The sequence below is a fragment of the Stegostoma tigrinum genome, chromosome 3 (genome assembly GCF_030684315.1).
Source record: "Stegostoma tigrinum isolate sSteTig4 chromosome 3, sSteTig4.hap1, whole genome shotgun sequence".
In the NCBI taxonomy this organism is placed as follows: Eukaryota; Metazoa; Chordata; class Chondrichthyes; order Orectolobiformes; family Stegostomatidae; genus Stegostoma; species Stegostoma tigrinum.
Genome location: NC_081356.1, coordinates 15,698,019 through 15,711,138, shown reverse-complemented (window position 1 = coordinate 15,711,138; position 13,120 = coordinate 15,698,019). Strand labels below are relative to the sequence as shown.

The following is a 13,120-nucleotide window of genomic DNA, read 5'->3' as shown; positions in this document are numbered from 1 at the left end:
TCATCTGTGCCAACCAGATATCCTAAATCACTCTAGTCCCGTTTTCCAGCTATTGGTCCATACCCCTCTAAACTCTTCCTTCCCTTAAGTCCATCCAGCTGCCTTTTAAATGGCGTAATTGTACCAGTCTCCACCCCTTCTTCTGGCAGTTCATTCCATGCACACACCACCCTCTGTGTGGAAACGTTTCCACATAGGCCCCTTATAAACCTTTCACCCCTCACCTTAAACCTATGCCCTCCACTTTTGGACTCACTCACCCCAGCGAAAAGACCTTGGCTATTCACCCTGTCTATGCCCCTCATGATTGTATAAGCCTCTACAAGGTCACCCCTCAGCATCTGACACTGCAGGGAAAATAGCCCCAGCCTAGTCAGTATCTCCTTGTAGCTCAAATCCTCCAACACTGGCAACATCCTTGTAAATCTTTGCTGAAACCTTTCAAGTTTCACACCAGCCTTCCTACAGCAGAGAGGCCAGAATTAAATGCAGTGTTCCAAAAGTGGCCTAACCAATGGCCACTTGACCATTGACCAGCCTCAACATGGCCTCCTAAATCCTATACTCAATGCACTGACCAATAAAGGCAAGCATACTAAATGCCTTCGTCACTAACCTATGTATGTGAGACTCCACTATCAAGGAACTAGGAACCTGCACTCCAAGGTCTCTGTTCAGCAACACTCTCCAGGACCTTACCACTGAGCGCAGAAGTCCTGCCCTGATTTGCCTTTCCAAAATGCAGCACCTCACATGTATGTAAATTTAACTCCATCCTGCACTCCATAGCCCATTGGCAGAGCCTCTAGCATATCATGCCTCACCTACATATGTTGCACCATCGAATTGTTCAACATTTATATCACTATCTACAGCCTTGATAATGTGTCTCCACTGCTAATGCAGTGTGATCACTATGGTGTGGTGCAGTTTCATTCTTGTAAGGTCTACTGAAGAAGTCTCAATCCTGAGATCCCTGGCACAGAATACTAAGCATGGAACTAATGTATTCATTTCAATGCCTCAGAAAACTCACTATAAATAATGTGTAATCGTTCCAGTTGGTGCTTTTGGTATTTTTGTTTGCAATAATTTCCAATTGCAAAGGTACATTATAACTGTGTACAAATTAGCCAACATCAGAAATACTGGGCTTAAAATCTATCTAAACCCTCACTCCCTAGAATGCCCATTCAGCATTCTTTATGAGTGACAATATTTGCTCAATGCTATTTCCAGCATGTTTTCCTACTTACAAGTGCCCTTGTCCTTTCACTGATGCTGCAAGGTAATTTCTCCACAGCGGTAATGTCAGGGTGGCTGGACATCCAATGGTCCAGGCAGGATATCCCATACATGTCCAGGACTGCTGGGCCTCGCAATATTTAATTGCTTATTTGAATGAGTTCATAATAGTAGCCTGCTAAAAAGCAGGAATGCTTGCTTTAGGGACTGAGTAATGTAGTTTTAGTAGAAAATAGAGATTCCTCATCTCTGGATGATGAAGTAATGGCCCGGGTTAGCCTAATATAGCCTAGATCAGCACTCCTTTGTCTGAGCTGCCAAAAGATATATTACACAGGCCCTATCAGTAATATTGAAACCTGGCAAGTGAGTTCCCCTAAGGGCTCTAATTTGCTGTTTAGATGGACCCACCATCCAGTGCTGTGGCTGCCCAGTGGTAGGTTCTATGGAGTAGGAGGCTGGATATAGTTTATGGCAGTCATGGTGGTAGATTCCCAGGCAATCTGGACCATTGGGTGTCAACTCCTGTCTAGGATCACTTACTTGTACAAGTCTGGGCCATGTAGGAATCATCCTTCTCAGATTAGCATTCAGTATTTTAAAGAATTGGTGCAACTTCTGTCTTTATTGTGATAACATTTTTGGGCAGAAAGTAAATTAAGAGCAGCTTTATTTACGCAGAAAACTAATCTGAAAGCGATCATCTTGGCTACAAAAAAACAGAAGTTGCTGGAAAAGCTCAGCAGTTCTGACAGATTCTGTGATGACAAATCAGAGTTAATGTTTTGGGTCTGCTGGCCCTTCCTCAGAACCCTTCAATCATCTTTGCTATATTTCACCAGAATGAATGACATGAAGTGTACTCTGTTTTACAGGATGGCCGTTTGGAAGCTTTGTCTGCAAGATAAGTGGCTTGGTTCAAGGAATCTCCGTTTCAGCCTCAGTTTTTACCCTAGTAGCTATTGCAGTGGACAGGTAGGTGAACATGGGAAAGTAGCATGGAAAATTTGATTTCTATGACCTACTGCTAGCACCAGTACTGAGGCACATTGAGAATAGTGTGCACAATGTAGAACTGGGTCCTGAAGTTGAAAGGAGTGCTTGCATTGATTTAGCACTTTGGCCCAATCTTAGCCTTTGAAGTCCTAAGTCCTTTACTGCCAATTAAGCACTTATGAATTGTGATTACCATTGGAGAAGGAGAAATTTGATGAATGGTTTGGGCACAACAGTGAAATAACGATCACATAATCAATTAGAGTCGATTGCGGATAAAGTATTGATGAGAACAACTCCATAATCTTCTTCCAATAGTACCAGGTGATCTTTAAATCAACCAAGAAGGCAGAGGGAGCCTCAATTACACATCTCATTTTTAAGACACTTGAAACAACAAATGCTGGAGATCACAGCAGGTAGGCAGCATCCACGGAGAGAGACAGCAAGTTTTGAGTCTAGATTACTCTTCAGCAGAGATGAAAATCTCTGATGAACAACCATCTGGACTCGAAACATTAGCTTGCTGTCTCTGTATGGATGCTGTCTGACCCACTGTGATTGCCAACATTTGTTGTTTGCAGTACAGATTCCAGCATCTGCCGTAATTTGCTCCCTCATTTGTAAGGCAGCTCTCCCTCAGCATTGCAGAGGCCCATCAGCTTAGAATTTCTGCTCAGGTCCCCAGAATGAAATTTAAACCCACGACGTTGTAAGAGCACCAGCCCCATGATTTTCAATCAGTGTGACTACAGCATGTTATCTAATCACAATCCCATTTCCATTTGTGAAAGCTTGCTCTTTGTAAAGTCATGGTAGCATGATAACAATGGCTTTGCTTCAAGAAAAAGTCATTAATGCGCTGTGATGTGTCTTTGGGGTCACAGTTGTGAAATGTGTTATAAAAACATAATCTTTTTCTTTCATATTTACCACATTTGAAAACCCAGTGCATGCACAGCTCAGACAGCCATCACTTCACTAGCTCAGGTTTACATTGGAAGCTGACTTCGAACTATGACATACCTTAATGGGATTGGTGCAAACAATTCCTGTTACAGAGACAGCTCCTCCCATGGCTGTCAAGTTCACCAGTGTCCTATCCAAGCTACTGTCAGCAATGCCTGCCAAGCCAGTCAATCATCTACCCACAGGTGTATGGAAAAAGTGAGAGAAGCCTTATTTACAAGACCTAACAGACTTGTGTTTTGTTTTCTTAGGAGGTGTGCCATTAGTAAGATGAGGCACAGATCTTCTATAGAGTTATTAAGAATGTTGGACCTTTATGATGACAATGTGCTCTTCTTCTGCCTCCATCACTTTCCACACCTCACTTCTTCACCCTGTCCGAATCACCTCATGTTCCCAACTCAAATCCCTAGCGGTCTGTTCCCTTATGTTTTGATTGAGGGTTAAAAACACTACCAACAGAGCCGTACCTGATTGTGCACAAGGAATATGGACACTCTGCTCTTGGAAATCGATTTTGTGACAGAAACGAGGTGGGCTGCATGTACAGTTTGCATTGTATACCAATGTGTGAAATGTTGTTACAATTACATGAGGCGGTGGTGAGACCCAACACCTGGAATATTGTGTCCAGTTCAGAAATCCTTACATGAGGAAGGATGTGGTGACACTGAAGGTAGTTCAGTGGAGGTTCACCAGGTTGATTCCAGGAATGAAAAGATTGTCATATGAGGAGCAGTTGAATAGCTTGGGCTTGAAGTTCAGAAGAATGTGGGGGCATCTGATTAAGGTGTATAAAATGCTAAAGGAGGTTGACAAGGTGGATGTTGAACAGATGTTCCCTCTTGTGGGACAGCCTCAAACAAGAGACCATAGATATAGAGTGAGAGGAGGTAGGTTCAAAATTGAGATGAGGAGAAACTATTCCTCTCAGAGCATTGTGAATCTGTAGAGCTCACTGCACCAAGAGTGCAGTGGAGGCAGAATAAATCAACAGATTCAAGAAAGAAAAGGATATGTTTTTGATAAAAAGCCAGATAAAGGGCTGTGGCGAGTTGGCAGGCAAGTGGAGTTGAGACCAGGATAAGACCAGCCATGATCTTGTTAAATGGTGGAGAGGGCTCGAAGGGCTGAGTTCCCTACTCCTGTTCCTAATTCTGATGTTCCTGTGTCCAAAATGTTCTGCAGAAGTCTGCAAGGGAATGGCTGAGGTTACAAAACATCAGAAGAAGATGTAATAAAGGCCATTTTTGCAAGGTGATACACCTTCACTTATACCCCTACCAAGACCAACAAGTTGCATTTCCCAGCACTTTTAAAGCAGTAAGGTGTTTTAATGCACTTCACAAGAGTTGGGTAGGGAACAGGTCCATAGTGCTCATTAACTGTCCATTTGGAGCAATAATGTCAACAATGAGCTCACAGAAATGCCATGTCTTTTCGAAAAAGTCTGGGGCGTCAACTGCCCAGAAAGCTTATGCAGATATTTCTCATGAAATATTGTGATCCCGCATGAGACAGTTTCAAAAGCTTTCAAACCAGTATGGCAGGATCAATGCTAAGATGTTCCAGGGACTGAACCAACACACAATTTGTTCTATGAAAGATTTGAAGCAGCATGTTGGCATCACCGTCCCTAGGTGCCCCTCCGGTGCACTAACCTCAGTGAATTCAGGCATTGACAGCAGCCATGCACTGGCAGCGTTCAGCACAGCAAAGGCATGCCATCTCCTTCCTGACAGCCTGACTCGCCTCATCGATATTCTACTCCCAATCTCGCTGAACTTGCCCGACAAACTAGCCATCAGGACAACCAGAGATGGAAACTAGGGCAGGTAGCCAATGGATTCAGCTTGTAGCTTCGTCAAAATAACCCCCAAGCTGACTTCACCCAAACTGCAGCCCAGGGAGCAATTCTAGGGCAATAGCTGCACATATGCTTTCTACCACAGATATTGGTAACCCCCACCACTGTTCTGGCAGTTTCCCAATGGGCTGTCAGTGCACCCTGGAAACATAAACTTGCATGACAGAGCATAGCAGCAGTAAGCATTACACAGTTACCACACAGGGATAGGCACCCAGCCCACATTTGTACAGGGCTGTCTACCAGGACTGCTAGTTTGGTCTTGTAGAGTTGCATTCCTGCAGCATACATGCCTGGCTTTGTCATGCATCACAGTGGTAATTGGCATAGTCACACAAAGAAGCAGCTTGCCATGCTGTTTAGCAGTCCTCAGACAAGGACCCATACAGTTTGCCACACAGGAGTGTACCATGCCAGTGTCACACCTGTACCATATCAGTGCCACATCTGAACCACATGGCAGCAACATTCACACCAAACACACTGCTCCTGTAGCACCTCAATGTGTTGGCAGACTACTCCTCAGTGAAGGCTAAGGGAACATCCAACATTCAGGGGAATTAGTATAGCAGCATCTCATATCAGTCTTCATCCTAGGGGAGAATGAGTAAGACACAAGTGAATGGTGTGGCTGTTAGTGTGGTGCCTTTGGGAATTAGGTGTTGAGTTGCTCCATTTGAGTGAAGAAACAAAGCAGAGGAGGAGCAGGATTAATGGCAAGAGAAGGAGTTGCATTCAACAGAGAGAATGCCAGTGCATGAGCCATGAAGGGAGATGGGTGTGGTGGCAGAGATAGGGTAAGTGTGAAGTAGCAGAATGCAGAGCCCAGCACTTTTTCTGCTGGAAATCTTATACTGACAACACTGTAGCCCAGTCCTCCGCACTGTCAAATGACATTCACCCAAGTAGCCAACCCTGACCAGATTGGCATGGCCCAGTAGTGCAAACTCATCCAATAGTTCTGCAGGAACAGGACACTTCTTTATTGCACCATCCCATTGACCAAAAGCTTCATGCCCCTGTCAAAGAAATCAAATGCCAACCTCCCCTCCTAAGCCAGCTCTCCTGGTAGTCTCCTAAAATCCAGGACACTGCCAGGTGCCAGCCCTCTTCCTGTTCAAAGATAGTGCAGAGGCAAGGGATCTGGCCTTAGGTTAGATATCCTGAGTGGTGGGTTGTTTTAGGAATAGTGTACGGTAAGATGGGATCGAAATCAGATGTGAGGGCGTTCTTAGGGACAGATTTGACAATTAGTCTGGTGAGTCTGGTAAGATAGAGTGAGAAACCCATTGGGTCTCACAGTGAGATTCCCTCCAAAAAAGAACTCAACACACCTTAACTCTAAATCAAAAACAGAAAACTCAGTCCAAAGTTTTTAAAATAAGTGCAGGGTCACAATGAACCATGAAAAGCTTTTGGGAATAATAGAGCTGCACCTTCAATTTTCAATGTTCAAACAGTAATTTATCATCATTCTCCTCTGCAATTTAAGATTTCATTCTTCGGTGAATATATTTCAACCCTTCAGATGTCTTTTAAGAAAGTGCCTTCTGATTGCTGCCACATAAAGCTCTACTGAAATATCACTTTTTCACTGCGGATCATAAAATTCTCTGTAAAAGTATTGTCTGCACAAAAATGTCTCTCCCGTGGTACCAGAGTGACTAGCACAGACTGAAGAAATGACTGTAGAATTTGATTTTTGAAAACAAAGTTTCATTTTGTGACATAATGAATGTGTCCTTTGGAAATCTTATACCGACAGTTTAGGTCATTCTGATTGACAACTTAATCATCCCGACTGATAATTAACAACTGGAGTAGAACCATTCCAGTTTGGGCTTTTTCAGATTCCAATAAGTTTGGATTTACTTACAGAGGAAGCTTTACATACATCTGTTCATGGAGAACAGATATTGGTAAAAATATCTCAGCAGACCTGGCAGCATCTGTGCAGAGGAAGCAAATTTAATGTTTTGGGTCCAGTGGCCCTTCTTCACAACAGAAGAAGTTCTGAAAAAGTGTCACCAGGCCAAAATATTAACTCTGCTTTCTCTGTCCACAGATGCTGCAAGACCTGCTGAATTTTTCCAGCAATTTCTGTTTTTGTTTCTGATTTCCAGCATTCACAGTTCTTTGTATTTTTCTGTACATGGGGAGCCTGGGGAGCAGAGTTTGGGAGCTGACTTATGTATGCTACTTGAATTTAATAATCCTGACAATCGGACTTCTCCTGTGCACTCCTTGCAATCAAAACTCCATTCCAGACCAACTCGTAATACCTTAGAAGGTTTCTCCTTTTTATTCATTGTTAATTGAGTTCACTGTTGTGCTTACTCTGAAATTACTAGGGCTGCTTATAAAAACTAATGCTAGATAGTTGTGCTGAAAATGGACCCTGAAAATTACTTGCCATAAATAAGTTGCCTTATAAATGATTGGATATCTCTGTGTTATCACAGGGGCAACCCTCATAGAATCCCTACAGTGCAGAAGCAGGCCATTCGGCCTATTGAGTCCACACCAATCTTCTGAAGAGCATCCCACCAAGACCCACTACCCTATGCCTGCAACCCTGCATTTCCTATGGCTAATCCTCCTAGTTTGCACATCCCTGTACACTATGGATACTTTAGCATGACCAATCCACTCAGCTTTCATAACTTTGGAGTGTGTGAGGAAACTGGAGGACTTGGAGGAAATCCATACAGAGACGGGGAGAACGTGCAAACTCCACACAGACAGTAACCTGAGGATGGAATTGAACCCAGGTCCCTGCTGCTGGGAGGCAGCTGTCCTAATCACTGAGCCACCGTGCAGCCTTCTCCTAGTGGCCCAATCCAGCTTTAGTATTAGCCATAGCGATTGTTTTGCTTTCTTCGACATACCTGTGTTACCCCAAATGTACAAATCATAGAAAGCATTTGAATATTAGATAAATCATTTTTTGTCATTTATTTTGCAGATTCAGATGCATCGTCTATCCTTTCAAACAAAAACTTAACATGACTGTTGCAACCATCATTATCGCTGTCATATGGGTTCTTGCTATCTCAATAATCTGCCCTTCCGCAATTATGCTACGAGTAATCAAACTGCCTGACAACATAAAGATTATCCAAAGTAGTGAGAAAATGTATCCTTGCTACCAATGTTATGAGGACTGGCCAAATCTGAAAATGAGAAAGATTTACACCACTGTTTTATTTTCCAACATTTACTTGGCCCCTCTGTCACTCATGGTTATCATGTATGCAAGGATAGGAATTGCATTGTTTAAAACCAGCATACCCATCGGCAAAGGCTCTCACCAAGAAAATGGCAGCACTGTGTCTAAAAGAAAGCAACGGGTGATCAAGATGTTGGCGACGGTAGCCCTACTGTTCACCTTATCATGGCTCCCACTCTGGACTCTAATGATGCTGTCCGATTACACAAAGCTATCCCACAATCGGTTGAGAATAATCAACTTGTATATCTACCCCTTTGCCCACTGGTTAGCCTTCTGCAATAGTAGTGTCAACCCCATCATCTACGGTTATTTCAACAAGAATTTTCGACGAGGGTTTCAGGCAGCCTTCAAGTTTCAGTTATGCTCTGCCGAAGTCAAGCACCAAGAGACTTACTCTCATCGGAAATCCAACAAGTTCACTTTAACAGGGCAGAACAAAATTGGGCAAGATCCAGTAACGATCAACTCGGAGGCTGGAGACAATTGTAGTACAAGCCGAGCAGACAAAAACACATCCAGGCACAGTGAAAACCTAGCCCTTCGAGTGCTAGACAAAGGAGTAAATAACAGTGCCCATAAAGCTTCACTCTAAAACAATTGTACAAAGTTAAAATCATTACTATGAGTGTATGATGTTTTTTCCTCCTTGTTGAACAAAGGAAGCCCTGCTAGGCAAAAAAGCACAACTTGTAAGTGTGTACAGTGAGTTAAGCGTAACTAAATAATAACACTGCACTTCACTGTTACATTCATGGGGCTCTGATTGTTATTTACAAAGTATGAACACTGAAAAGGTCGGGGTGAGAGTCTAGATTTGACAAACCCTGAAAGTGACACATGAGGAAAGAACAGGCCAAATTGAAGAAGGACCAGGTGAATGGGCATCGTCAGAACCAGGATAGAAGGAGGACTGCAGTGACCAGAGAGAAATACCTTTCCTCTACCACATTGTGGATAAGTGGACGGTTGGGTATGGATGGAATATTGTTACAATTGTATGAATTAGAGATGAATCAATACGAAGCCAATGTTTGAGATTTTGATCTGATAAATATCGCTCTAGGTGTTGACATTCACCTATCTAACAAGACTAAAGAGGTTAACGTTCCCTCCCTCTCTCTCCTCCCACTTGTCTCTGCCTAACTCTCTCCTGCTCACCATCTGCTTGTCCCTTGCTTCCAACATTCCACCCCCTTGATGATCGCCATCCTCTTGATCTCCTTTCTTACCCCAGAAGTGCAAAAAATGCAAGATTTTATACATTATATATCAAATGGAAAGAAATTGACAGAATAAAGTACCAAATATGGATAAAGTACCACCACAATGATTTGATCAGTCATCCCTGTAGTCCCTATTTTGAGGAAAGATACAGAAAGCCTGAAGAATATTAATCCTATGATTTGTAACCTGATTGTCAATTCCTTTCAATATTGCTTGTTGCAAAGTTTGGTAGAGTACTTGTGAATTAGAAGGAAGGATGTTAGAACTTATGTGTAAAAATGAAAGGGGGGAAACGATTGTGTGGTCCCTTTAAAAGGTGATGTGCCTTTCTAAGCTTGTGGATAAAAGGAAGTCTGCAAACAGCTGCAGATGCACAGACAGTTCTGAAATTGAAAAGCATGTATCAATTGGCTGTGTGGTTGGCATCCTGAGCTTGTTTTTGTGCTAAGGCAACCGGCTTGAATATTAATTTCAACCAGGCACTTAGAGACTGAAAACCAATTGCATCTAAATCTGATGGTTTTCACAACCTAGGACCAATCCTTTCATAGGAAAATTGATAGGCCTTCAAAGGTATACAAGATGAGGGTTTTTGAAAATTAGTGTGAAAGCAAACCATCATCAGAAGAGTAAAACTCTGGCTCTCATTGAAATCATCAAGCTTTCTGATTAAGCACAATCTGAAAGGTAGCATGGCACACTTAGGTAATATTCCTGACACTAGGATTTGACAGAGAAAGAATTACTAACTGATGAATAGTGAAAAAGGCCCAGAACATTCCTGAAGACCAATCCTGTCTGTAGTTTTGACACAGAGATAATGTTCGCAGTGAGGTTAAAATAGTATCAGAGATAAATGAAGGGTCTAGGCCCGAAACGTCAGCTTTTGTGCTCCTGAGATGCTGCTTGGCCTGCTGTGTTCATCCAGCCTCACATTTTATCATCTTGTAGTTTTGACACTCTAAGTTTTAATTTTTTTTACTTATTACTTAGGTTTATATAAGTGGGACTTGTATTTATTGGAACTCACACTGTTAGAATTTTGTTTTATTCAACAATAGTTAGTAGTTTGGGGGGAATTCTTTAGTTTGTTAGTTGTTCAGTTAATTTGATCACTGTTCCAGTTAGATAAAGAAATTGTTGACTGTTTATTGACTGTAGATTGACTGTCAGGAGTTCATTTTATTTCAGGAACAAAAAAACAAAGTTGCTGGAGAAGCTCAGCAGGTCTGGCAGCATCTGTGGAAGAGAAAACAGAGTTAACTTTTCGAGAGACCCTTCCTCAGAACTGAGGACCGGAAACATTAACATTGTTCTCTCCTCCACAGATGCTGCCAGACCTGCTGAGCTTTTCCAGCAACTTAGCTTTTGTTCTTGTTGTAGAGCATCCGCAGTTCTTTTGGTTTTTGTTCATTTTATTTCACATTTCCTTTTTGGCAGATTGGGAAGTGAGAGGTGGGTTATACCACTTTTCACATTTCCTTTAACAGATTATAAGGTGAGGTGAGCTATTCTGGGTGTTTCTGTTATAGTTATGAGAGAGGTTCGACTTCCTGTCTGTAATGTACTCATATGCGTGAAAGCCTCTTTCCTGATGCTTATTCTTGACCTTTTTTCTCACATTTTATCTTCCTATGTCTTCTTTTTCTCAGCATGACTCTCAGACTCTATTTTCTGTACTTCTCTACAATTTATTTATAACCGTATGAAGCAAGAGCAGGAATAGATGTTTGACGCCTTGTCACTCCTCCACCATTTGGTAAGATTTTGGTTGCTCTGACTGTAACCTCAAATCTGTATTCCCACCTATCCATTATAGCCTTGCACCTCTTGGAGACCATTACTGTCTGAAAAATGTTCAAAGACTCTACAACTCAGGAAGAGTGATTCAGAAGTCTCACCACCTTCTTTGAGAAAAAAAGAATCTCTGTTTTAAATGAGTGACACATTGTTGTTATAGAGTGTCCCATTGATTCTAGTTTCTTCCTTAAGAGGAAATAACCTCTCCACATCTACACTGTCAAATCCCTTCAGGATCTTATATGTTGAGGTCAAGCACTGGTCCCTGTGGAATGCTACTCACAACTTCTTGCCAGAGAAATACTCAATATCTGCCAGCTGTTTGCTTCCTGTTAGTAGCAAATCTTCTATTCATGCCAATACGCTGCCCACTACCCAATGAACTTTTATTGCTGCAATAAACTTTGATGAGGTACTTTGTTTTTTATGTTTTTATATTTCAGGCTAATTTCCTTTATACTTTTCAGTCCTTATTGATGATTTTCAGTCATTCTTTTGATTTAGTTTTAATATTCTGTCTAATCTTCTATTATCAGCCGTCTTTGCTTAATTATCTGGTTTCCCTTCAAGCTTAATACTATCCTGAACTTTTTTCATTCACCACAGGCACTGGGTCCATGCCTTGAATTTTTTCTTATTAATTGGAATAAATCTAGACTGTGTGTTCTGAAATATCCCCTAAATATCCAATACTGCATCTCAACCTATCCTATAACCTAGGTTGTCAATTCACTTTAGTCTAGTCTGCTTTCATTACTGCCCTTACTTCAGTTATTTTTTCAAGAACGAGTCTTCACCCAACTCTGCTCTCCCTTAAACAGTATGTAAATTTTAATCATATTATGGTCGCTGCTCCTCTGACACTTTCACTGAGATCATTCATTAATCTTATCCTATTATACGATTCCAGCCTGTCTCTGATCGATTACAGTCCATGCAATTTTCAGAAACTATCCTAAAAAACATTCTGTGAACTTCTTATCTAGGCTTCCTCTGCCCATCTGATTTTTCCAGTCTATATGTAGATGAAAATCTCCCATAATTACTGCTGTGCCTTCCTGACAAGATTCCACTATGTCTCCAACCTACAATGTCTACAGCAACCTTCATCCTAAGCTGACAATGGTTCTGGCAGCGGACAGCTATGAAAACTGCATGACAAGCATACTGCATGGCACATTACATGTCCCTTTTTATAAGAGATAATGGGAACTGCAGATGCCGGAGGATCCAAGATAACAAAGTGTGGAACTGGATGATCACAGCAGGCAAAGCAGCATCTTAGGAGCACAAAAGCTGACGTTTCAGAAGGGTCTTGGCCCAAAACGTCAGCTTCTGTGCTCCTAAGATGCTTCTTGGCCTGCTGTGTTCGTCCAGCTCTGCACTTTGTCATCCCTTTTTATACATGTGTTTAGCACTTCATGGGTTGTGGGCATTAGTGGCTTGGTGAGCATTTATTGTCCAGGTAAGTGGAGTTGAAATTGAAATGATGCTTATGAGCTGCCTTCTTGAACCACTGCAATGCTTCATGATGTAGATTAATAGTTTACCCAGGGCTCCTAAGGATGGAACTCCAAGAGTTTGAACAGTGAAAAGCCATTTATTTGTTTCACTTCCATCTCTCTTTCTCTTTCTTTCCCTTTTCATTTTCTCAGTCCAGTTTGGTTTTGAACATATTTATCCACTCAGTATACACTCAAATTTATTTATCAGTTCATTGAGATTATAAGACCATAAGACCATACAACATAGGCGTGGAAGTAAGACCACTCAGCCAATCGAGTCCA

General features: G+C 41.9%; 1 protein-coding gene across 1 annotated transcript in view; it reads left to right on the top strand.

Annotated features, from left to right (window-relative positions):
• The window catches only part of npffr2a (neuropeptide FF receptor 2a), a 108,541-nt gene extending 99,640 nt beyond the window's left edge, over positions 1 to 8,901 (top strand). The window contains exons 3-4 of the mRNA XM_048526562.2: positions 2,121 to 2,220; positions 8,043 to 8,901. Coding sequence (XP_048382519.2) covers positions 2,121 to 2,220; positions 8,043 to 8,901 — 959 coding nt within the window. The remainder of the gene's footprint in view (positions 1 to 2,120; positions 2,221 to 8,042) is intronic.
• The last annotated feature ends 4,219 nt before the right edge of the window (positions 8,902 to 13,120 follow it).